This window comes from Marmota monax, unplaced genomic scaffold (genome assembly GCF_021218885.2).
Source record: "Marmota monax isolate L192 unplaced genomic scaffold, Marmota_monax_Labrador192_F-V1.1 WCK01_AAM20220418_F8-fsc00011, whole genome shotgun sequence".
NCBI lineage: Eukaryota > Metazoa > Chordata > Mammalia > Rodentia > Sciuridae > Marmota > Marmota monax.
Window position 1 is genome coordinate 21,546,515 of NW_026693082.1, and position 25,806 is coordinate 21,572,320.

A 25,806-nucleotide genomic window follows, 5' to 3' on the forward strand; every position below is an offset into this window, starting at 1 on the left:
TATAAAAGATTAAGTTGTAATGTTACCCAGAGTGTCTGTGAATGATAAGACTAGTTGTGAGAGCAGAAAGTTGTTAACTAAGGTACAAAATGTGTGAAGGAGACTGGATGGTCCTATCAGTTTATGAAAGCTGTACGACTTTTGATTAAAACAACAACAACAACAAAAAAAAAATAGTAAATAAATGAGCATTTTAAACACCACATTTGGGCTTGGGTTGTGGCTCAGTGGTAAAGAGCTCGCCTCGCACATGTGAGACCCTGGGTTTGATCCTCAGCATCACATAAAAATAAATAAGTGAAATAAAGGTATTGTGTTCAACTACAACTAAAAAATAAATATTAAAAAATAAAATAAAATAAACACCATATTTGTATATTTTAATATTCATAAAGCACTTCAGACTATAATCTTCTGTTTTTTCTATCAACATGTAATTAAAATTAATAATAAAACCTCTTAAATACAAATGTGGACATGATGTTGTATAAAGAGGCATTTTTCTATTCTATTCCCAAAGTTGCTTTCAAAAATAACAGGCATTGGCAAAAATAAATAGATTTATACAAACAAGTGCTGTTTCTATAGCATACACAGTAATGCTGTGTTGCAATAATAAAAGAAAAGGGGCAGGGAAGTTATAGTACTATAACACTGGTTGAGTATTCCTTATCCAAAATTGCTTCCAATTTCTAATTTTCCTGGATTCTGGAATATTTTCATAGGCTTTACCAGTTGAGTCCCCTAGCCCTAAAGTCCACAAATTATAACTTCCCCCCAAATCATTTTGGATTTCACATTTTCAGATTAGGGATATTCAATCTGCAGTTTGTTTAAGTTAGACCTTCATTAAAAGATGCTATCTAGCTTTAGTGACAACATTTAAAATAAGAGAAAACCTTAAAACAATAGCAAAAGTGACTGATAAATGTATAGAAAAAGTCTTCTAGAAAGATTGCGTTATCTGAAGTACAGACTTAACTATAGTGCTATACTTAGGTCAAATAGTGTCAAATACTATCATAGATATAATGAGGAACACAAGAAAAATACAGACCCCTGTGCTTAGGAAGACTACAGTACAGCTGAAGGACACAATATTTGTTAAATATTTCCAGAAGATTCAATACCACACATTTTTAAATCAGCTGAATATGAGTCAAATTTTTAATTATGCCTTGAATAACTCTTGTTCTCTTTACCTTGTTTAATTAGTAACAGCAGTCATGATATCATCAACTCGTCATGATATCATGACTAGTTCAGTTAGGATTTTCAATATACTTTGATACTAAGAAATCCTCACAACTACATGGTAGAAATTATTTCTCCATCAAGGACTCCTCTGAGATAAGAGCTCTTTCCTGAGTCCATCAATTTCCTTAATATGGTGTTATGTTTTGTTTTGTTTTGAAACTCTGGTAAATCATCAGAATTACATGGGAGCTTTTAAAAAATAACTGGGCCCACTCCCAAAGATTGTGCTAGAACTGCACTGTGAGGAAAGAAGTAAGTAGTGGCATTTTTATGACCTCCCTAGATAATTTTAATATGCAGCAGCCACATTTTTTCCTGTTTTTCTCTCTTCTTTCTCTCGTCTCCTCTCCTATCTCTCCCCTCCACCCTTCTGTGTTAATTTTATTTTCTTGAAAAATGAAAGGAATAGCTCAAAGAGCTGTTCAAAAATGCCATCAATTGCACTTTCATCATTATCTAATGTACCACTAAGAAAGACAAAATACTAGCATTAAACTTTGACAAGCCAATGATTTTAAGACATACCTCAATTTCAGAAATGTTAAAAGTGAAAAATGTTAATATGAGACTTCTCCATCTCTAATCTATAATTACTCTACTCCACATATGTTCCCTTGAGCTGCCATCTACTATTCTCTCCCTTCAGGACCCTTCTCTCTTCTGCACCATCTCATCACTAAAGACAGAAAGGAACAGTGGAGGGGCAGAGCATTTGGGAGCAGAGACCCTCTTTGTTCACAGATTTCATAACAATTCTACCTTTACATGAGTTTTAAAAATCATGTCATTCATTTATAGGTCATAGGTATATTAACGTAAATAAAATATTTTCTTCCCAAAGAGAGAATAAAATTCCATTTTGGAAAATAGTACTAAAAAAATGAGTTCTATACAATGTTATAATTTCAGTGTTAGTTGATTTGATGGCTCAATGAAGTGCTTTTGCTCATCTGGTTACAATAAAATTTTCAGGTCAATAATAATGCATATGGCTACACTTCAAAATAAAAGCTTCATTTAAAAAAGCATAAAATATGCCTTCTTAGAAAATTATAAAACATGGGCTTTTCCTGAAAGATTAATCTTCCAAGGTATACTCAAAATATGGATTAATATGATTTAATAAATTGTTGTCAAGATTACTTCTGCAGTTAAAAGCAAAGAAATGTGGAATGGAATTTTAGCTGAACTTCTTGGCTAGTCTATCATTTTTATTTGCACTTTTTTGATACACAGTACTGTTTTCTTTCCTCAAATGAGGCTAAAAAATTCACCAATGTAGCCAAGTTTCCTGGGCTTCTATGAAGACTTGATTCAACACTGCAAAACACTTATATGTGTACTCACTTAACTGGAATGACACATTCACATGATCTTTTGGTCAGAGGTTGTGTCCAATGAGTCCTAGGAAGGTTCAAGCATTCTTGCATAGTTCCTGAGATGCTGTGGTCAGTTATATAAGGTGGCTGACATTGTATTTGTCTTAATGTGATTCCAGTCCCAGAAAATATTAATGCAGATGAACTTTATATTACAAAATGAAACTAAGTATTGACAAATAGAAATAGATTAGTTTTGAAAAATTCTCAATTCTTGAATTGTTAATATATAATAGTGTCATTTATTTTTTAGCACACAAAGAGGCTAACAAAATATTCACAGAAATTATCACCTTGTTTCTCACATCTAATGCCTTTAACAGGAGGCTATGAAGAAACAAGCCACATTTCAAAAAGAAAAAGAAACTCATAGGAAGGTCAAAGCACAAGTCAACAAACTGGAAAAAATGTGGGGAAGTCCTAGACAGAAACATAATGCCAGATTTAAGTAGAAACTGATAACTGCTTCTCTAGCTATAGGTAGTTTTATTCTTTCTATGTAAGAGGAACCAATCCTTTCAAAAGACAGGCATACAAGATGCAGGTGACAAAACCAAAAAGATTTGGTAGAGGTGTTCTTATCAAAGGCAGCTCCTAGAACATGTCTTTTCCTTGAAAAGCAGTGGCTGAGTGCAGAGGAGTGATCTGTTCAGTCTAAGGGAACTGTCTAACCAAAAGACACATCTTCCTGATAAGGTTCTACTTCCTTCCATAGCACAGGAATATTTCTGGAATAAAAATGGAGGAAGTACATTATTATGATGATGTCCTGTATCAATAATAATGATGGCAAGAACCTTGTTTCCCCATTAGAAGTTGGCAGGAAAGATGGGAATTATTTTCATTATCCTGGAATAAACTGTGCCTAATGCAGACAGTAAGAGATGTTATCTCATAGTGGAGAGTTTTGCTGGAATTTGGTGAGGCATTTGGCCCAATTGACTTCAGGAGAGGCTTATCATACTAAGGGTTTCTTTAAATTGTCAAAGTGGCTAAAGGGCCATTTTGTGTACCATTACAGTTGTCTAAATTAGAAGCATCTAACTCTTACAAAGAACGAAGGTTCTATCTTTCAAAATTTTGTATCTTTCCGCCTGCAAAGGCAGATGAAATCCCTAAATCTCGTTATCAAATGCACCTAGGCATGCTAACCTTTGAAGTGTGGTTAAGCCTTTCTGATAAAATGATTAATTACAGTTTGTATCTGCAGCAAGGAGAGAAATATAGTCACATAAATAAAGAATGTTTCCCTTGGTGTAGGTACAGAAACACCATTTTCTAGATTTAGGGATGTGTGTGTGAACCTCCTCAACACTACCTACAATAACTATCCCCATACCAAGTGGACAGACTTACGACAGACTTACAAGTAGCCAACATGGCCCTCTCTTAAGGAGCACATGTACAACAACAAGCAGCAATGATCAATAAATCTCTACAATGGAGGTAATGTGGATAAGCTGGGACCTAATGGGGCAAAGACTACAGAAAAGAAAAGTATCATGATTCACAGCAGCTTCTAGTGAGGCACTAAGATCAGGCTTCAGTTAACACTACTGCTACCAAGCCATAGGTGGCAAGCAGGTTTGCAAAAGTCAAGTAGACCAGATTGAAGTGAGGAGTGAGGAAAAGTGATCAAGGGTAACAGGCACATGATGGGGTGGATCAGCATCTATCAAGGCAAGCCTGGAGAAGTGCATTAGTGACTGAAAATTTGGCAGCAGAAACCAGAAGTGAGTTCCCAAGTGTAAGGAATGATGACTGAAGAGGATCACAGTCCCATGCCCAGCAGTCCTACCTCACCTCCTACCTCCTTGCTCCCATGGAAGCCCATCCTCTAGCAGAAAGAGTGTCAAGGCTTCCCCAGAGTCTCATACCTGTCTGTAGACAGGTCAAGCAGGGTATAAAGAAGCAATGCAGCATTACATAGCATATAAACACATTATTTTATTTAACATATGAGAAAATTCTAGCACCGTCTCCATCACTATACTACAGTCATGGTGTATTGATCCTAGTGTCCCATAAAATTCATAAATGAAACTGTTATATTTTTGTTAATTCTACTATTATATTATGCTACTTGTATGTAGTGACCATCTGTAATGGTAACATAAGAATCCATGCCACATTTCCAATCTGTGTCCCTCCTCCAAATCTATTAAGTATTTCTTTAAAAGTTTTATGTATACAAAATATCTGATTCTGAAACAGCAAAATCAATGCAGACATGAGACTGTCAGAATACAAGAGCAAACTCATTAAAATGCTGTTAAGACTGAGAGGAAACATTAGACTAAGTATTGGCTTTGCCATTAACAAGTTGTAAAGTCCAAGATAAAACACTAAAATTGTCTGGAATGCAATTTTAACTTTCGTAAAATGAGACAGTTGAATCTCATCATTTCTAAGCAAAAATTCAGCTCTGAAAATATGCCTCAGTTTTCAAGTCCAAATTCAATGGGCTTTTGATAATCTCAATGATACACACAGTTAAGAATATTATCTTTTATATCTGAAGGAAATCTAACACTGTTGAGAGAAAATAAAAGGTGGACATTTTTAAAGGAATCTAATACTTCTAACAACCTACAGCTGAATAATTTTAAAATACCTTTAGTGCAATAGAAACATAAATCAATTTAATTTAAATTTAAAGTCTAACTCTAAAAACAATGTAATTCTTCAGAATAATTTAGTAGACAGGTAGATCAAGGGTTCACATTTCTCACCACTGTGCTTTTAAATTTTAGAAGTTAAAGCTTCATAACATAAAATGCTTTGGAAGGCAAGTTATAGAGGAATCGGGGGCATCACAGTCACACAGTTCTTTGACCCTTTGTGAAATAAGCCAACAAATAACAAACAAACTTGCCTGTGACATTACTCTGTAGTAGATATTCTGAATCTTCATCTTTCTCCTATTTCCCCAGCACACATGCACACATACTGCATACACACAGTGCCTTATTTTCTACAGTAGTCTTTGTTCAGCACTGAAGCAGGTTTAGGGTGAAACAAACTCATATATATTTCACAGGAAATCATAACCAAAAAAAAAAAAAAAAAAAAAACCATGAAAGAGTACTACAATGCCTATTTTATTTTTCCTTTAAGGTTAAAAAAATAATAATAATAAATTATTTTGTTAAAATATGTTATGAAAATTTATTCCTACTTAACCAAAAACCCCAAATCAGAATCACATGCAAATCCAAACAAATTCAAGTATGATGCCACAAACAACAGGTTTAAATATTCTTACTTGGGTCTCAAAAATGATGACTACACTACTGTGAAATATGTGACTTTTTATAGAAGAGAAAATTCTATACACCTAGGCCCTTTCAGCTTAGTTTCCTACTTATGATTTACTTTTAAAATGACATTAAGGAACATTTGCTATTTATCAAAAAAAAAAAAAAATGACAGCATTATTCAATATTAAGCCTGACTGGCTGAGAAATAATTTAAACATTTTGAAAATGATAGAAATTCACATTTTTGTAGAATTAAAAACATGTAACTGTTAAACTGGTAAGAGGAAAATCAATTTATTCTGAGTAATTCTTAGTACTTCAAAGAATATACATAAAAACCCTTCACAACAATTCCCTGCCCTGATACGGTTAAATGCAAATTCTCTTTTCCATCTTACTCCAGAAAGCTCCTGCATACATAGCCGACACGCCACCTACTGCAAAACCAAGCTGACAGCACAGGCGATGCTGCCAGCATTTCCATTCCATCGCCAGGCTGGGACTGAATAAAGGCGTGTTTGTGTGGTAGTGTTTCTGTTTTAAAAGCCTCAAGCCAAGAAGAACAAGCTAAAATAGCATCTTCAGAAATGGAGCGTAAAATAATCAGAAGAGAAAAAGAAAAAGAATATGAAGGGAAACACAACAGCCTGGAAGACACTGACCAAGGAAAGAACTGCAAATCTACACTGATGACTCTCAACGTTGGTGGATATTTATACATTACTCAAAAACAGACACTGACCAAGTACCCAGACACTTTCCTTGAAGGTATAGTAAATGGGAAAATCCTTTGTCCATTTGATGCTGATGGCCATTATTTCATAGACAGGGATGGACTCCTCTTCAGACATGTCCTAAACTTCCTACGAAATGGAGAACTTCTGTTGCCAGAAGGGTTTCGAGAAAATCAACTTCTCGCACAAGAAGCAGAATTCTTTCAGCTCAAGGGACTGGCGGAGGAAGTGAAATCCAGGTGGGAAAAAGAGCAGCTAACACCCAGAGAAACCACTTTCTTGGAAATAACAGATAACCATGATCGTTCACAAGGACTGAGGATCTTCTGTAATGCTCCTGATTTCATATCAAAAATTAAATCTCGAATTGTTCTGGTGTCTAAAAGCAGGCTGGATGGATTTCCAGAGGAGTTTTCAATATCGTCAAATATCATTCAATTTAAATACTTCATAAAGTCTGAAAATGGCACTCGACTGGTACTAAAGGAAGACAACACCTTTGTCTGTACCTTGGAAACTCTGAAGTTTGAGGCTATAATGATGGCGTTAAAGTGTGGTTTTAGACTGCTGACCAGCCTGGATTGTTCCAAAGGGTCAATTGTTCACAGCGATGCACTTCATTTTATCAAGTAATTACCTGTCTTATGAACAAAGACAACAAGCATGCAGCCAGCAAGCTTCGGAAAACCACAGCATCAAAGGCATCCCAAATAGCGTGCCCAGCTAGCTCTGTACTACAGAGCCCTGCTGCTAATCAAGTACTGTGAGCTAATGGTATGTAAATTGTATCGCTAAAGATGTTCTTCTCTGGGGTGTTCCTGCAGATTGGACTCTTCCACCTAAAATGAAAACAGTAATCTTCTATATTCTATAAATAAAGACTGAATGCTTTTTGCTATTTGTTTATTTTTCCTTAAGCTGTCTTTTAATCAGAATGTCTTGGGTACTTGCACAAAAAATAAGCATGTACATTATCTGTAGTGCATTTCAAATAAATGGTAATAAAATATTTTAAGGGGCTTTTAAGGTTTAAAATCCTTTCTACTTATGGCAGAAATTTACAAAGAAACTGAACTGGTAAATTACCACTGAAAGCAAAACAGATGTGCAGATCTACCTGGAGCAGAGCTATAGTGAAACAAAATGAGATTGTATAAAGCTGTTAAAGCTATTGATTTGATTTTTAATAGCAGGCACCAAAAGCTTATTCACAATTTCTGTATCTCATGCTGGAATTATAGCTTAATTGATAATTTGCTGAGAATTCCTAGAAAACTGCTTGATGACAATAAAAAATAATTAAAAGCACTGCTAGCTTCTTTGCTTGTATTATAATGATAAAAAAGTTACATGTGTCACTTTAAAAACAAGTAGTACACTTGATGATTTCACACATTATTATTTATGCACTGATGTAATCGACCAGAAGGCTATAGTAACCCTGGCTGGTCTTACGAGTAACAAAAATCAGCAAATTCATTTCTTTGCACACTGAGCTCCAATACAGCATGAATAATATTCTCAATGGAGTGCATGGTATTAGAATAATAAAGAAGACCATTTTCACAATCATCTAAATATGTGTTCATTTTTCAAGCTCAAAAATATTAAATGAACATCACTAAACATTATTGTCATGGAAGAACTTTATTGATTCTTTTCAATAACTATGTTGATGCTAAATCTTAGACATGAGAGTTGTGTTGATTTACCCATGCTAATTTTTAAAAACTGTTTTACATGTGGTTGCTTTAATTAGATAATCTACAATCTGAACTCTTTAAATGTGAGTGCATCCCCCTTTCCCCCACACAAAGAACAGCTAAATCATTTCTATGCACTCATTCTTTGGTTTCTAAGAACATATTATATCTTAAATTTGCTCCTTTAAAAATAAAATATTAAAATTGATAACTAAATCTTAGATTTAATGAACCTCAACAAAAGATTTCTGAAAATGTTGACTGGGGTGATACTGTTAAATTAGTATACATACCAAAATTTTGACTACTCATAAAAAGTTAGAATGAATAAAGCTAATACTTATTCACAGAACTATAAGTGATTTTCAGTTACAATATTTAGGGTAATATAAAAGTTGGCTGTGTAAAAGAAATCTTTTTAAACCTATTATCCCAAAAAGTCTTTTGAAAAATTCACACTAAAAACAACAGTAAACTCCACATCAATTACACAGTTTTTCCTTTATGTATACTGAGAGGAAAATGTTTTTGTTAACATAGCAAATTTTCCTACTTACTTTAAATGGTTTAATCAGGACCTAAAGGAACTAAAAAAAAAAAAAATAGGGAAAAATAGTAAAATCTAACAGTCACTATAATTGAAATGTTTATATACTGCTCCAGTGTATGGATTTATTTTTCTTTGGCATTTTACTTCAATACACAAAAAGTGGTAGTAATTTAATGTCAAAGTCAGATTTGCTCTAACAAGATTTCATTACTGATAATAAAAACAGCCCTGACTGATATATTTTACAGGAGATATGGTTGAACCATCTCCTTAGAAGTTATTACAAGTAAGATTTTGCATCAATTCACAAAAAGATAAATTAAATTTTACATAACAAAGTTAATATTTTGAGAAACCACTAAAGAAATCAGATTCATTTTTATATATAACAAGCAAACAAATCATATCTAGATGCATTTAATTTCTCCTCAAGCTTCTGATAAATCACAGTATTATAAAAAATGTAATAATTTAGAAGAAAATTTGACTAGACTGGTTATCCTTGTAACTTTTCATAAATGTACATTATTATTATTTGTGTTATTTGTATGTGTATGTGGCACTAGGAGTCGAACACAGGGCCTCATGCATGCACGAAAGCACTCTGCCACTGAGATGCATCTCCAGTTCTAAATGTACCTTCTGAAATTAAAAATTACTTGTATTTGGACTTACATATTCAAATGCCTGTGATATTGCGCTATGAATAGAAAACACCTAGGTTTTAGTGTTTTCTGAAATTATTTAGAAATATATTCTATTCAAAAAACTCAAGAAATCATACAAAATGCCGACTATAATCCAGAATGAAGCTTTTATCACATTTTGTTTGCAATCAATGAAGAATTTTTCTCAAATCTTATAAGTAAATACTGTAAAGAATAAATCACAAAGTGAATCTTTATCTGTCTTTTGTTAAAGAAAGGCAATAAAAAGGTTACTATATAGTTGCCCTGAGCTAAACATATATTCTCTTGTATTTGGAATTAGTCCATGCAATGATTTTAGCACCAACTTTAAAATATGCAAAATACAAACATTCCTGATGGCTTTTACTATATTTTCAAAATGTATATGGCTAACTAACTTAAGCATTTGAAATGTAATTAATAAAAAGTAACGTCTGTTAAGTGTTTTACTATGTACAAGATACTATGCTATGAACACAATTATCTCAGTTAATCCTCAAACAACCCAAGAAAGATACTGATATTTTCTTATAAATGAAGAGAGAAAGACTAACATGCCCAAGATCATGGAACCAAGATTTAAAACTCATAGCAGTTCCAGAGCCAGCAGTAAGTATTGCCTAGTTTCTAAGGCCAATTATATTTCTAACACCTAAAACATGGCACAAAATAGGCATTCATGAAGTAGGTCTGAATAGAAAATCCCAAAATACAGAATCTCACGATGCAAGAATTCCTAAAATGTTAAGTGAAAAACTGCACTTTGGAAAAGCAAATAATATTTTTAATGTCATGTCATGTCATCTAAAGAACATGAGGTGAATCATCCATCTCACAAGACTAAAGAATATTTCAAATTTGTCTATTTGTGAATCTAGATTTTTACATATCAGGTTTGCTGAAAAGAAGGTTAACTTGTTATGACTTGTACAATCCACCGAACTAATACCTTATGAGAGAAAATATGATACAATGAAACCCACATAGATTCTGGAACCAGACTTGGGTTCAAATTCCACTACTTCCACTAACTTGTTTACAGGATCATAAGCAAGATCCTTAACTTTTAAATTTTCAACCTCTGCACAGCAAAACAGGGATAATAGTAATTATTTGATAAGGCTTTTGAAAGGTTTAATTTAAATTGTGAATTTTATGTAAAGTGCTCACCCTTCACAGACTTTCAATAATAACACTGATTATTGTCTAGTGCAAAGGCACATTCACAGCCATTAAAAATAGGCATAAAAACGCACACTTCATTAATTAGGCTTTCTACTTAAACAGAGAACTTTTAACAAATGCATACTTATTTCTGTGATGAAGTACTATAAGACACAAAAATATTCTTTAAATTACTATAAGCAAACAGATTTCATTTTATTAGTTTAAAAATACATATGAGTTTCTTGGGAATTATTTTTTAGCCTCAGAAAAATCTACAACAAAATAAATATAGCTGCTGTTTTATAAGCAATTTAAAATCAATGGAAGCAATACATGGGATCATGCAATCTTAAAGATACATCCATCTAATAAATTATGATTAAATACCTTAAAATGCAATGGTGTTAGTCATAGTTAAAATTACAGCATTTGAATCATAATTAATTGTCTTGGTAGTGAAGCAGAGACGTAATATGGACTAATCATGCTAAGAAACATATACATTATCTCACTTATATATCAGTGAGAATCTTTTAAAAGTATACACTATTATTAACTATAGTCACCATGTTGTACAATAGGAAAAAATCATACATGACTGATTTATAAAACAACCAAAACTGAAACCATAATACACATGTCTAATTGTTATAATGCAGCCAAAAAACACCACATTAATATTCAGTATATAAGATTCAGGTACTCTGAAAACTGGAAGTAGGATACATTAAAATGTCACTGTTTCCCAGATATATTTCCTTTTCTTTGTGTCCCAGTGAAAATTTAGATTATCTGAGAATCAGGCAGATTGCACTAATGAAGGCAAGAAAAAGGTGGCTTAACTATACCTCTTGCTATTACAGAACAAAGCATTACTGTGTATACTGTAAAGTTCATTAATGATGGATATGAAGAAAATAACAAACTCATGCTTATATAAAATACGTACAGATTTAGACAATTAACACTGAAATGCTTAAGTGAAGCCAAAGGCTATCAATGCATTAAGTAAAACTGTTCCTAATCTTCATTCTGAATCAACCCAAGACCTTCCATTTAACTAAAGGTTGTAATAAAAAATTTCAAGTAGAATTACTTTTAACTCACTTTATATTTTAAACTTAACATGTACCTTATTGTAGTTTGTTTTAAGGGAGGTTCAAGGCAGTGGAAAAGGAAAGCAGTTGGAAGCTTCAAAATCAAAGTAAAAAGAGATATCAATTCTTTAATGTTAGGAATGACTAGTGAAATAAAAGAATAAAACTACTTCTAGAGAAACTAAACGTTTTCCAACAACCACCACCTATCCACCTCTTTCCTGCAAAGAAATCATGTATGCTTGTTTCTGTGTGTTAGAAAAGATCAGCCCTCTGGGAAAGTATGTGAATGAGTCAAAAATGAGAAGAAAAAGTAGAAGATCTGGGAACCTGACCCTTTAACAGAGGAGATAATAAAAACATCTGGCATTTGCTGAAGTGATACTCAGTATCAGGCACAACACTAAGTAATTATATGCTTTATCACTTTCAAAGCACCCAACACAAAACAATCTCATGAGGTCCTGGATAGAGATTGCTAGCTACTTTCCCAGTATCCATTTTTCCCTTCTTTGTTAGAAATCAAATCTAATTTAGGGTGGCAACCATAAGCAGGTTAACTTGCATTTCCCAGTGCTCTATGGCTGCTAGTAGGCTACAGCCAAGTTTATCAAAGTATGACCAATGGAATCTAAGCATAGTGAGACTTTTTAATAAGCTCTTAAGCGTTACAAAGTTATTGAGCTTCTTTTGCCCCTCTTGCTTCCATTTGCTGCCTGAAATGTAGATATGATGGTTACAGTTACAGAAATCGTTCTGGATCACCTTAAGTCACAAGCTAATGAGAGAGTTGCTGATGACCATGGAATCACCTTAGCAGACCTGGACTTCTTACTGTAGAGCTTCCTTTAAAGGGGGAAAAAATATGTTTAAGTCACAGATATTTTGAGATGTCTGTCAGAGTACTATCCAGAGTTGTCTGCTAACAGGTGGATAGTATTAGAACCCTTATTTTACAGATGAGGAAACAGAGACCCACACAGTTAGGCAACTTGCCCACAATCACACAGCTAACAACCTTCAAGTGCCAAGCCCTTAACCACTGAGTGATACTGTCTTCAGACTGGACTGAAAGAACTCAGTGAAAAACTCAATAGAGGACAGGAGGTTTGACAAAGGGCAAGATAATGCTGAAAGAATATTAGTACCTCTACACTTTAGACTAGGACAAGACCTAGCTTAAAATGGTTGGAAGCAGCCCACAGTTAACCAAAAGGATATTCAGCCTAAAGGGTGAGTATACTGCAAGAAAAGACTGGGGCAGAAAATGGTGGGGCTATAATCAAAGAAGTGAGAGGTGGTGATTGGTAGGTCAGGGATAAGAACTCTAAACAGGGAAGAGACCTATATGAACTAGGCAGATTATTGGATTAAATAGAGAAGAAATAGCTATCAACTGGGAAATACCTATGAAACTGATTTCTAAATATGAACTAAGAATTCTTACAGAGAACATCTAAGAAAAAGTAGAATATCTTTAAGCAAATGGGAGGAAGAAATGTATTTATATAGCATATTAACAAAGGAACAACATTACATATTTCTGAGATCCAGTAAATTTTTGGTACTGCCCCAATTGGAGGTAGAAAAAAAGTACAGAGGTAGAAGAAGAAAGGGTGTAATCTTGTTTCCCTACAGTATCAGGCAACTTTTCAAGATCTTATGCAAGACCACAAGGCATTTGAATGCTCTGTTTCAGAGTCATTTGGGAAGTAAAGTATGAACTCTAAAAAATGGAATGGTGGGAGCTAAAAGTGAGAATAGCCAAGTTCTTAGAAACAGTAAGGTATGAATGAAGAAAGGATTTCATAAGGGCTCTCTCCAGGGGCTGGGGGAGATGCTACTGCTTTAACCAGCAGAACACTTTCTTCAGTTGTTGAAATTAACAAACTTATGATAAACGATTCAAACAATTAGACATTTTCCCCCAACAAAATGTCAACAGAAGCATCAAGAAAATCTTCAGTTAGCTCTTGTAGATGAAAATTAAAATGTTGGAGTACTGATGCTAAAACTCATGCTATGTTTGCAAAAACAGGCAAAAAGTGACCCAAAAGACCCTCAGTAAGTTTTCCAGACTCACATAGCTACAATATGATGATCAATTAATGGCAACACACATTCATTCACAGGCAAATAGATTTATATTCACTTCTAAAAATACATACTAATTGTTTTCTTATTATATAGATTCATGACATAAAATGTAAAATTACTATTTAAAACCTTTATGTGCACAGTTACCTTACAGGCAAATATCTATAAATCCTTTAAAGATCCAAGCACAAGCCAAGAACAGTAGTACACACTTGTAATCCAAGCTACTTGGGAGGTTGAGGCAGGAGAATGGCCAAGTTCAAGGACAGCCTTAACAACTTACAAGACCCTGTCTCAAAATTAAAAAAAAAAAAAAAAAAAACAGAGCTGGGGATGTAGCTTGATGGTAAAGTGCCCATGGGTTCACTCCTTAGTATGGGTGGAGTTGGGGGAGACCCAAACACAAGTGTACATGTAAAAATACCAGAAACAGTAAAGTATTTTGAAAATTAGCAAATTAATAAATGAAAAATGTGAACCAAGGCCAATACAGCTAAATCCCTGAAAGCTGTATTAATTAACCAAAACAGAATGAAAACTAATAGAAAAGCTTTCTTACTCTTAAGGACTCAAGGAAGATGCCTAATCACAAAGTTCATCTAATCTTTTATAAAATCACATGGGGGAAATACAGGAACTACTGGCAATTCTTGGTCAATCTTGCTGGATTTAACATACATCTAATTTAAATCGCTAATACCATTTTTTAAACATTAATGGTAGATTTATTTTATATTTTCTTTTAATATAATACAGGCCAAAACAATTCATTATCTTAGGCCCCTATTTTTAAAATATGTCTATAATGGACACTTGTTTAAAAATGTCTTTGTAGTCTTAAGTATAAACTCATACATGTAGAACAATAATAAAGAATACAAGAAAACAAATACAAAAAAAGAAGAATTTTTAAAATTCACAAATGTTTCCTGAGCATGAATTCATTCCAGGCACTTTGCTAAACACTTTTGTTACTGCTATGTTCAATTTACAACTGAAGAAACTGAAACTTAGTAAAGAATGAATCTAAGATTTCAGAGTACATAGTGAAAAATGGAATATTTTAATTCAGCAGTCAGGTTCGAGATCCCTCTCTCAACTACTACAACACATTCTCTCAACCTAACTCTTCCTTTTCCCTTTAAAAAGCAGAAAGCTGTTTCTCTCCATTTATGAAAAACAATATTTGTGAAACATCTTTGTAATATTGATGGGATTCAGAGGTAAGGTTGCTCAGCTAAAACTGTTTTTAAGAACATTAGGAATAAATGTTTATATACGAGTAACTGACACATTTTTAGTTATTCATTCAAAGATTCCCCAAAGGATCTCTCTTAACTGACCTTTTGCATGTATTATTTTAAAGTACTATAGAAATTACTTTTCTTAAAATTACTGTGAATATGCAAATAAATCTCAAGCTCTCCTTAGCTGAAATGAATAGAACTGTCCTTATTAGCACAGCGAATGAGAAGGGAAGGAGATGTAGCTGAAGAGAAATTCATGCCATATCTGAAAAATCACTTCTATTTTTTGATGACAACATATGACAAGGACCACTTAAGACACTGGCACTTACCAATATAAAAATATATCTCTTTTAAAGAAAAATTCTTGTCTTCTTCAAATCACTACACCCTTCTAAAGAAAATATTAAGACATATGGAAAAAGTAATTAGTACAACAAATTAATTTAAGTGACAGAATCAAGTTATAATAAACCCATGGAAATAATTAACAGCACAATCCATTTTGCTACCAATAAAACTTGAGAAAAATAAAACAGCCCATCATTTTTTACATGATATAAGCAATATGAACCAAATTAGACCAGAGTTAATAATTATGACAAAAATATGTACTTAAATTTCAACATCAAAAGGAAGTCTGAGGAAAAGAGAAAAGGAAAGTATAGTTCAATAAATAAGACAATTCTTCAATAGAAGTGTTTATAGTTTATTGTCAACTCAAACAATAAACATTTATTATAAGCTAGAACTGCTTTGAGAAATTAAAACCTACTTCTCTCTCTCTCTCAAGAAAATTAGAAAATTATATTATACATCTAATATAGACACAAGCAGTAATAAGTCTCAAGTGCAGACTAAAATTTTATAATGGACCTCAAAAGAAACTGCTTATTTTGTAAAATTCACTCATGAAAAAAAAAATCGATCTAACATTGAAACTAAAAAATAAAGAACAAAAATAAATAATTCAAGAATAAGACAGTATGATCAAAAGACTAGAAAAATACAAACTTATTTACAACAATAAGGCTAAATAGCAGGGGAATAACTATAGAATGTTAATACTGAAAGCCTTGACAAGGTGATAATACAATTGAGAAAATTGTTTTAAGGAACACAATTTCCTAATATTTCAAACAGAGAATAGACTCTCAAAAGTGAAGCAAGGAGTTTACAAAGTAATGATATAGGGACTCCAATCCTTTCATTCCTCCCCCACCTCCCAACTTTAGAGGGAACTCTTTAAGAATTTATATTTCTTGTGGAAAGAAAGCATTTGCCAGTCAGTAATTCTTTCAGTTCTTTTCCCTCTGTTATTTCAAGTAAATTAACTATAATTATCCCTATTTTCTATAATAGTGGGCTGAGTTATCTAGAGCAAATCTCCCACTGTAAACACCTATAAAAGTTTAATAAAAAATACCACAAGATAATAGGAATTACAAGTCTCATAAATAGAGAAAATCAGAATCCTGAGAGAAAGATAGGGAATCTCCCCAAGGAAAATAAGAACCTTTGTGAAGACAGCTTCCCATGACAAAGGGGTCAGAAATCAAAGGTCAAAACCTAACAAGGCAGAAAATCTAACAGAAGTTCCTTATTACAAAGAATTAAAATCCCAAAGGACTCAAGGTAATAATAAGCAAAGTGGAAAAAAAAAAAAAGAGTGACCACAGGCTATACCTAAGAATCCTGGCATACTTAAACAGAGTTCCTTTTTACTCTCAAATTATCACAGCCTGGATTGTAAATTACATGGCCATCTTAATAACACCTAGTTTCAATCTTCAGAGCTTTCCTATCAAAGAAATCTGAAGCCTTGAGCATGGCTTAAGGTGACTGTGGCAGACTACCTTTGAAAAGGACAGTCAACAATCCTTCCTATTCCTGTATCTGCACACAGCTAGTCTCATCCATAAATGAAACCCATTTTATTTCTCCTCTTCTTGATGTGATCAATTGACTACAACTAAAGTGACCTTAAGAGACCTAGCATCCTGTTGTCTTTTGAAAAACAGCAGCCAAGTAAAGATGTCTGGGCTAGATCACTAAATGATGAGAGAACAGTGGAGAGGCCATACTTAGGAGAACAGAGGCACTAAGTCTCAGACAGTAAGTGAGGCAGTCTTGAACAATGAACTGCAGCTGACACCCCAGATGAATGCAGATCCAAGAGTAACTCAAAGTGATGTCTGTGGAACAGTACTCACAGCTTAACCCATGCAATACACAATTCATACAAATATTACACCACTGTTATTTTAAGACCCAGTTTTAGGGTAGCTTGTTACATGGCAATAAATTACTCAAACAGTGGATCAGAACAGCCTAGTGGGAGCAAGTATAAGTCTTTTTTGGAGAAAAGAACTTTCATTGAAAGTCACATGTTATTCCTATAAATCATCCTACAAATCTAATATCCAACATACAGTCAAGAAACTAGATTCTTTTGATATGAGCAAAAGCACCAACACTAAAGAGACCCTAAAAGACATCAGAGATTGGAATTCTCAGATACAGACAATAAAACTGGCCTATGATTAAAAAACAATAATAAAAGATAGACTTAAAAATACCTACAAGGAAAACTGTCATAGATTTAAAAAGAACCAAATGGGACATCTAGAAATAAAATAGAGTAAGTACAATTTAAACCACTTTGGACAAGTTTAGAATCAGACTAGACAAAAGTAAAGGAACTAATTAGTGAGCTGGAATATAGGAAAAGTAAACTATTTAGGGTGTAGCACTGCAAAGAAAAAAGAAAACAAAACAAAACAACCCAGAACAGAGATATAGAAAATATAATGAAACAGCTGAGCATATGTTCAAAACATTTGTTTAGTCAAAATTTTAGAAAGAGGGAAGAATAATAGAGCACAGGCAACATTTGAAGGGATGGTATCTGAAACACTTCTACAATTGAAGAAAGACAGCAATCAAGAAACAAGAAGCTTAATGAATCCCACACAGCTAAAACAAGGAGAAATCCACTCATAGACAAATCATATTAAAACTGTAGAAAATCAAAGATAGATCGCCATAGTCTTATGAATACAGAAATTGGCTCCATGTCAAGAACTGTAGGGTAAAAATCTACTTAAGGCTAACAAGTTAGCCACAACTTCACAGATGCTAGCAAAAGATATAAGACTCCTGGGTCAAGGGAAAGAATTTTATTATTCTCAGAAAGGCAGATGGCATGAGCATGTTTCTATTAGTTCTTCTTCCCCTCCAAAGCCCCTATGGGAATAATGCAGAGCAGTCCAGGTGGATACAATGAACACAGTCAGAAATACCAAGTTGAGGAATATCAAATTTAGGAAACCCCCAATCTTACAATCTAGCAAACCTACCCAACCTTTGCCCTGTAGAAAGACCTTATTTCTATAATCAAAGGCTTTTTGCCATAGCCCATTCTTTTAAAAAAAAAAATAGTATGGGACAAAACCTGTCAGAAGACGTGTAAAAATGTCATGGAGAATCGACCCTCAACATTCTGTAACAAAAACTAGCCCACAAAGAAAATTACATGCCCAATTAGACTAGACAAACCAGTGAATTCTGATATTTAAGAAAGAAATAAAGCTAATATTACACAAAGTTTTCTGGATAATAGAAAAAAGAAGCACATCCCCACCAACTTATTCTTTGAAGCCAATATAATTTTTATACGAAAACAAGGATACATGAATTAACCACTGGCACAAAGGCTAAACCCAAAAATAGATGTGTGCTTTAGTGGCTACTTGATTTATGGTAAAAGTGGTACTGACAACAGTGGGAAATGATGGTCTTTTTAAAAATGCTACATACTCATCTGCATAGGGTAAAAACAAAATTATACCCCTATCTCACACCATACAGAAAAATAATTCCAGGTATACTATAGACGTAAATGTGAAAGACAATACAAAAAAGTTTCTGGGAAATGATAAAGAAAAATATATTTTGATATTTCAGGAGAGACGATTTCTTGAATGAGACACAAAAAGCACAAGCCACAAAAGACTCACAAACTGGACTACATTAAAGGTAACTTCTGTTTATCCAAAAACGTCTTTTAAAAGAGTGAAAAGGCAAGCCACAGAATAAAAGTTATTTTCAACTAAGGGCTATACCTAGAATATATAAAGGACTAGATCTCAAATGGAAAAAGATGACCAAATAGAAAATGGATAAGAGAGCAAATAAGCATTTCATAAAATAGGAAATACAAATGGATTATCAGTGAAAGGTCAAACTAAACGCAAATGAATAATCATTACATGTTCACTGTAACAGTTAACATTTTTAAACTATCAACTAGAAGTAAAGACTGTAACCATGTAACCATGCTTGGGAATATACCTGTAACCTGTAACCCTGCTTGGGAATATACCTTTAAAAGGTCATGTACCAATGCCCATGCACACAAACATCACAGCATTACTGTTTCTAAGCAAGAATTATAAACAACAAACACTAACATTAAAAATAAATAAATGTGTTAAATATGTACTTAGGAATTAACTAAGGGCAGGTTTGAATTAACTACTGTACAAAATATGAATCAAGTCTTAAAAACAAAGCTCCGTAAAAAACCCACACCAAAAACAATCCACATTGTATGATTCTATTTATATAACACTCAAAATCAGGCAGAGTAAAATATATTGCAGAGGAATGAAGTCTCAAATGATAAAATTATGAAATAAAAATAAAGTGATTATCATAAGTGCCAATAATAATGGTTATCTCTATGGGGAAGTACTTAATTGTGATCTAGGGATACCTGGCAACTTCTGAGGGGCTGAACATGTTTTGGCCCATCTTTTCTGCAGTAGTCACATTTTCAAATTTTTTAAATTATCTATACTTTTGCTTTAAAAAATACTCACTTTGAAATAAGCTTGGCATTTACTTATAAAAAAATTATTTGCTTGAAACTGTCATGACATGCAAAAACATGCTCATCTCAGAGAAATAAAATTTTGTGTTCACACAAAAATCTATACATAAAACATTCATAACTAAAGACTAGAAACAACTCTGATGTCCTTCAATAAGTGATGTCCTGGTACATTCATACCATGGAGTACTCAGCAAAAAAAGGAACCATTCATTCAAACAAAATCTTAGATAATTCTCATGGAATTTATGCCAAGTGAAAAAAATTATATTTTATTTTATTTATTTATATAATAGTTTTTAAATGACAAAGTTAAAGCTAGGCATTATGAGAGGAGCCTCTAACCCAGCATTTGGGAGGCTAAGGCAGGTGAGTTCCAAATTCAAGGCCCTAAGCAACTTAGCAAGACCCTATTCCAAAATAAAAAAATAAAAAGAGGTGGGGATTGCCGCAGTCTGGCTGGGCACAAATCACGAGCCACTGAAGCAGGAACAAACTTTATTTTTAAACTGCAGGAAAACACTTCACACAGCTCCCGGGGAATCCTCCCGAACGCCCACGAGGCTTGTCCAGGAACCCCCAGCCGGAAATATCTCTCCCGGAAATCCCTCCTCCTGCACTTCCCCAACCAATGGGAACTCTCGGGGAATCCCCGGAAATCCCCACGAGAACTCCAAAATAGTGCGAGAACTCAAAAGTTGCGGCAGAGGCGGATAGTAATGCCTCGCCTGTCAATCAATACTGTTGGCAAAATGCCAGGGGCCATACAGACTCCGCCGTGGCTCTCAGCATCTCCCCCTTTTTGTCTAATTAAACAACAAGCAATGTGGCTTAGGGACCCTGCCTGTTAGGCAGTCCAGTTCAACATATGGTCCTTACCCGTCATCGGATGAACTGACCTCTAGGCGTCAGCCTCCTGTCTTAGGTTGGTACCACTGCAATTGGATCATACCCGTCACTGACTACCGGTCCAGCATACAGCCATACTTGTGGATAGGCCTTTGCACCAGTGGGGGGGTGAGGTTCTTTGCCTCACCTCTGTTGGCCCCCAAATTTTAGACCATCACTAGTAGAAGGGAGGAGGATGCAAAATGCCATGACACTAAGCCAATTGAGGGCTCCTTTGAAAAATTGTACCACCGGTGACACCATCAGCAAAAATACTCCAGCACTACCACAATTCGCTGTACCAACAGATAGTTCACAATGCATACAAGTGATACATAGTCCAGGCAAGGTCTGCAAGCAATTCAAAGCAGAGGAATCTGTTAATATGTCCATTTCCTCCCAAAGTAAATCGACTCCTTAATTGAGCATTACTTGTTGAGTTATTATTCATTGATGCATCAGTTTTTACAGTTTGTTGTGATAACTATCGAAGAAGCTGTAGTTTGGTTTTATCTTTGTCTTCACCAGCACTGGGATGAAGATAGGAATTCTGGCAATGATGCTAAGAAAAAAAATTATGTAACATTCCAACAGGCACTAAGAAAACAATTTTTTGAACAATTTACATTATCCTGAACAGAATTATTAAATACAATGAGAAGGAAAGGTGAAAGTAAACAAACAGATCTGTTAACCTCCTTATTTGTTCACATATTAAAACAATTTTCAACAGCTGTTTACCCAATCTAAATTAAACCATTAAAATCACGTGAATAAAAAAATTCGGATCCATTTATTCATGAGCGCTCCTCATATATGATATATGGACATACGCACATACAGACATACAACACAAAACAGAAGTGTGCACACATAACATACAACACTTAAGACAATAGTAAAGGCCTTGTAGCTTTACCTAGGCGAAATCTCCATTGCAATGCTTAAAAACTCCACAGTCAAAAAATAAAACTGATCAGAAAAACATTAACCTAGGTCTGTATGAGCTCAAAAATAAAATAGAACTTTATGATGTGGGAAAAGGCAAATAATAAAATAAATATTGAAAAAAGCATCCTGGTTAATCACTGTTGTACATGTAAGAATAGCCAAACTGGAGTTCTGGATATCAGCTGTTATGGATTTGAGTCAAATCATCTTCCTTTTGGCCTGTAGAAATTGTTTTAGTTAATCTCTCTGGAAGCCAAATCGGCTGCTGTTCTCCCTGTGGAAAAACACAAACAGAACCCCGACTCCAGACAATCACTGGGTCAGGACCTTTCCATTGTCCTGTTAGAATATCCTTCCAAAGTACCTTAGGCTTATGTACATTTTTTGGACACATATGCCTTTCCGCAGCACTAAGCCCTGAGGAATCCAAATTTAAAAAGTTTAGAGTAAAAAGGGTTATTTTAAGTTTATCTTTGGGTGACATATACCCCTTTCCAATTCCCTCTTTTTGCTTTAGTAAGTACATTTTAATAGTTTGATGAGCTCTTTCAACTATGCCTTGTCCCTGTGGATTGTATGGAATTCCTGTTATATGAGTAATGCCAAATGATGAGCAAAATTGTTTAAAAGAGGTAGAAGTATAACCAGGACCATTATCTGTTTTTAACTGTTTTGGAACGCCCACAGTGTCAAAATTTTGTAAGCAATGAGCTATAACATCTTTAGTTTTTTCTCCGGAATGAAGGGAGCCCATCAAAAATCCGGAAGAAGTATCAACTGTAACATGCAAATATTTTAATTTTCCAAATTGTGGCAAGTGTGTGATGTCCATCTGCCAAATATGGTTAGGTATCAGTCCTCTAGGATTGACTCCAAGATTAACTTGTGGTAAAAAGGTCACACAATTTTGACATTGTTTTATTATTTGTCTAGCTTGTTCCTTAGTTATTGTAAAACGCTTTTGTAAAGTATTAGCATTGACATGGAACCTTTTATGAAAATGTGTAGCTTATTCTAGTGTAGAGAAAATATGTATGTCATGTGTAGTTTTATCTGCTAAATCATTGCCCAAACTAAGGGCTCCAGGCAATCCTGTATGTGCTCTGATATGTCCTATAAAGAATGGATCTTTTCTGTCCCAGATTAGACTTTGTATAGCAGAAAACAAAGAGAAAACAGTAGAGGAAGGGGAAATCCTGCCAGCATCTTCAAGGGATACTATAGCATTAACTACATACTGACTATCAGAGAATAAATTAAATACAGAATCTTTAAACATCACAAAAGCTTGTAAAACTGCATTAAGTTCTACCTTTTGAGCTGATTGTTTGGGTACTAAAAATGTAAAAGTTTGATCAGGGGTAACTACTGCTGCTGTACCATTATTTGACCCATCAGTGAATACATTTGGAGCATTCATGATAGGTGTTTTTCTTGTCATTTTTGGAAAAACTACAGGATGCGAAGACCAAAAAGACAACAAAGGATTAGATGGTAAGTGATTATCAAATGAAACATTAGATTTACACATGATTATTGCCCAAGTATTTAACTCATTAGCTAACTCATCAATTTGATCCATAGTATATGGAGTAATAATTTTATTGGGAGAAATTCCAAACACTCCCTTTGCTGCTTTTATTCCTTTGAGTATTAATTGTCCTACAGCCTCAGGATACCTAGTAAGAATAGTGTTAGGAGAATAAGATAAATGTATCCACAATAATGGACCTTCTTGCCAAAATACTCCTGTAGGAATATTTTTTGTTGGTATTACAATAAATACTAAAGGCAAACTTATATCAATTCTATCCAAATGCATATTTTCCATATATGTTTCAATAATTTTTAATGCCTTTCTTGCTTCAGGCGTTAACATTCGGGGTGAATTTGGATCTGATGGACCTTTTAGGATATCAAATAAAGGTCCCAACTCTCCTGTTGGTATGCCTAGATAAGGCCTTATCCAATTTATGTCTCCTAATAACTTTTGAAAGTCGTTAAGTGATTTGAGTTGATCTACTCGTATTTGAATTTTTGGTGGACGGACCATGGTTGAGGATAATAGAACTCCTAAATAATTAATTGGAAAATTTAATTGTACTTTATCTATTGCTATCTCTAGATTATAATTTTTTAATAAATTTGTAAGTGTGGCATAACATTCTAGCAATGTGTTTTTATCTTTGTGTGCTAACAATACATCATCCATATAGTGAAATATTTGTAGTTTAGGATTTTGATTTCTAAGTGGCTGGATTGCTTTGTTAACATAAATTTGACACATAGTTGGGCTGTTAGCCATCCCTTGAGGGAGTACTTTCCATTCATATCTCTGATCAGGACCTTCATGATTCAGTGCAGGGATAGTAAATGCAAAATGTGGACTATCCTCAGGATGAATTGGAATTGAAAAAAAAACAATCTTTAATATCTATAGCTAAAACTTACCAGGTTTTTGGCAAAGCAGACAATTGAGGAATCCCCGATTGAGCAGGTCCCATAATAACCATCTCATTATTAATGGCTCTTAAATCTTGCAATAATCTCCATTTACCAGATTTCTTTTTAATGACAAAAATGGGAGTATTGTAAGGAGATACGGAAGGTTGTATATGTCCCTCCGCTAATTGTTGTTTGACCAGGTCATGGGCTGCTTTTATCTTTTCTTTAGTCAGGGGCCACTGAGGAACCCATACTGGTCTATCTGATTTCCAAGTAATTTTTATTGCCTCAGTGACCCCTTCTGAAAACTCAGTCCATGTCTATTTATTCCCTGATCTATTTGAATTGGTGCTGCTATGCCTTGTTCTCCTAATCTTTTTTCCTGAAACCTTGTCTAGCCCTAATAGTGGGCACATTTGGATTGATGTTATTTGTTAATGTCAAACCTAATTGATCTAGGACATCTCGTCCCCATAAATTTATAGGAAGATGATCCAATACATATGGCTATATAGTTCCTTCACATCCTTCAGGATCCTTCCAATCTAATACCATTGCACTTCTATGGGGATTAGTTGCCACTCCTAGGCCTCGAAGCGTTTGAGTGGCTTGTTGTAATGGCCAATGTTTTGGCCATTCTTGACGTATCCAGTAGCCCATTAAATTCATGTCCTTGAATATTTAGTTTTAGCATGGGGCGAGAATCTAAATTTAAAGACAGCATAGCCCAATCTACACCTGTGGAGCCTAATCCCCTGGAACCTCTTTCTATAGTACTACTGGAAAATTTATCATGTAGGCTGGGTATTATTAATAACTGTGCTATTCTATCTCCTGGTGAAATTACTGATATACCCTTTGGAGAACTAGCTATAATTTTTATTTCACCTTCATAATCGGGATCAATTACCCCGGGACTTATCATAAGTCCTTTTAGCGTAGAAGAACTGCGTCCTAACAATAAGCCTACTGTTCCTTGGGGAAGAGGTCCTTTTACTCCTGTGGGAATGATTTGAACTCCCATCTCTGGAGTTAGTACTGCTCTGGCGGAGGTGCAGATGTCCAACCCTGCGCTCCCTCTGGTTCATCTGATGAGAGATCTGATGGATAATGTGTCCTGGGCACTACCCTGATGGTGTTGCTGGGTTCCTCCATGGTGTTTCTGGGTTCCTCCAGTGCCCCGTACATTTGTGGTCATGGGCCCCGGAGCATTGGGCCCCCCTGTCCGTTTTTTGGCAATGGAGCCCGATGCCTTTCTCCACGATATCGTGGGTAAACACTTGGTCCTTGTCTGTTTTTTGATAACGGAATACCCTCTATGGTGGTTTGAGAACGGCATTCATTAGCCCAATGTTTCCCTCTACGGCATCGTGGGCAAATACCCGGTATTCTATTCGTTTGATATCTAGCTTTGTTAAACCCTCCTCCTATGGGGCAACTCCTTTTAA

The 25,806-nt window shown here is 34.5% G+C and overlaps 2 protein-coding genes across 3 annotated transcripts in view; one reads left to right on the plus strand and one right to left on the minus strand.

Moving 5' to 3' along the window:
• Positions 1–10,678, plus strand: part of Kctd4 (potassium channel tetramerization domain containing 4) — a 131,674-nt gene extending 120,996 nt beyond the window's left edge. For both annotated transcript variants that reach the window (XM_058582584.1, XM_046454101.2), the window contains one exon: positions 6,300–10,678. In XM_058582584.1, the coding sequence (XP_058438567.1) occupies positions 6,484–7,263 (780 nt within the window). In that variant the 5' untranslated portion in view covers positions 6,300–6,483 and the 3' untranslated portion in view covers positions 7,264–10,678. The remainder of the gene's footprint in view (positions 1–6,299) is intronic.
• Positions 1–25,806, minus strand: part of Gtf2f2 (general transcription factor IIF subunit 2) — a 162,742-nt gene that overhangs the window by 75,432 nt on the left and 61,504 nt on the right. The window lies entirely within an intron of this gene.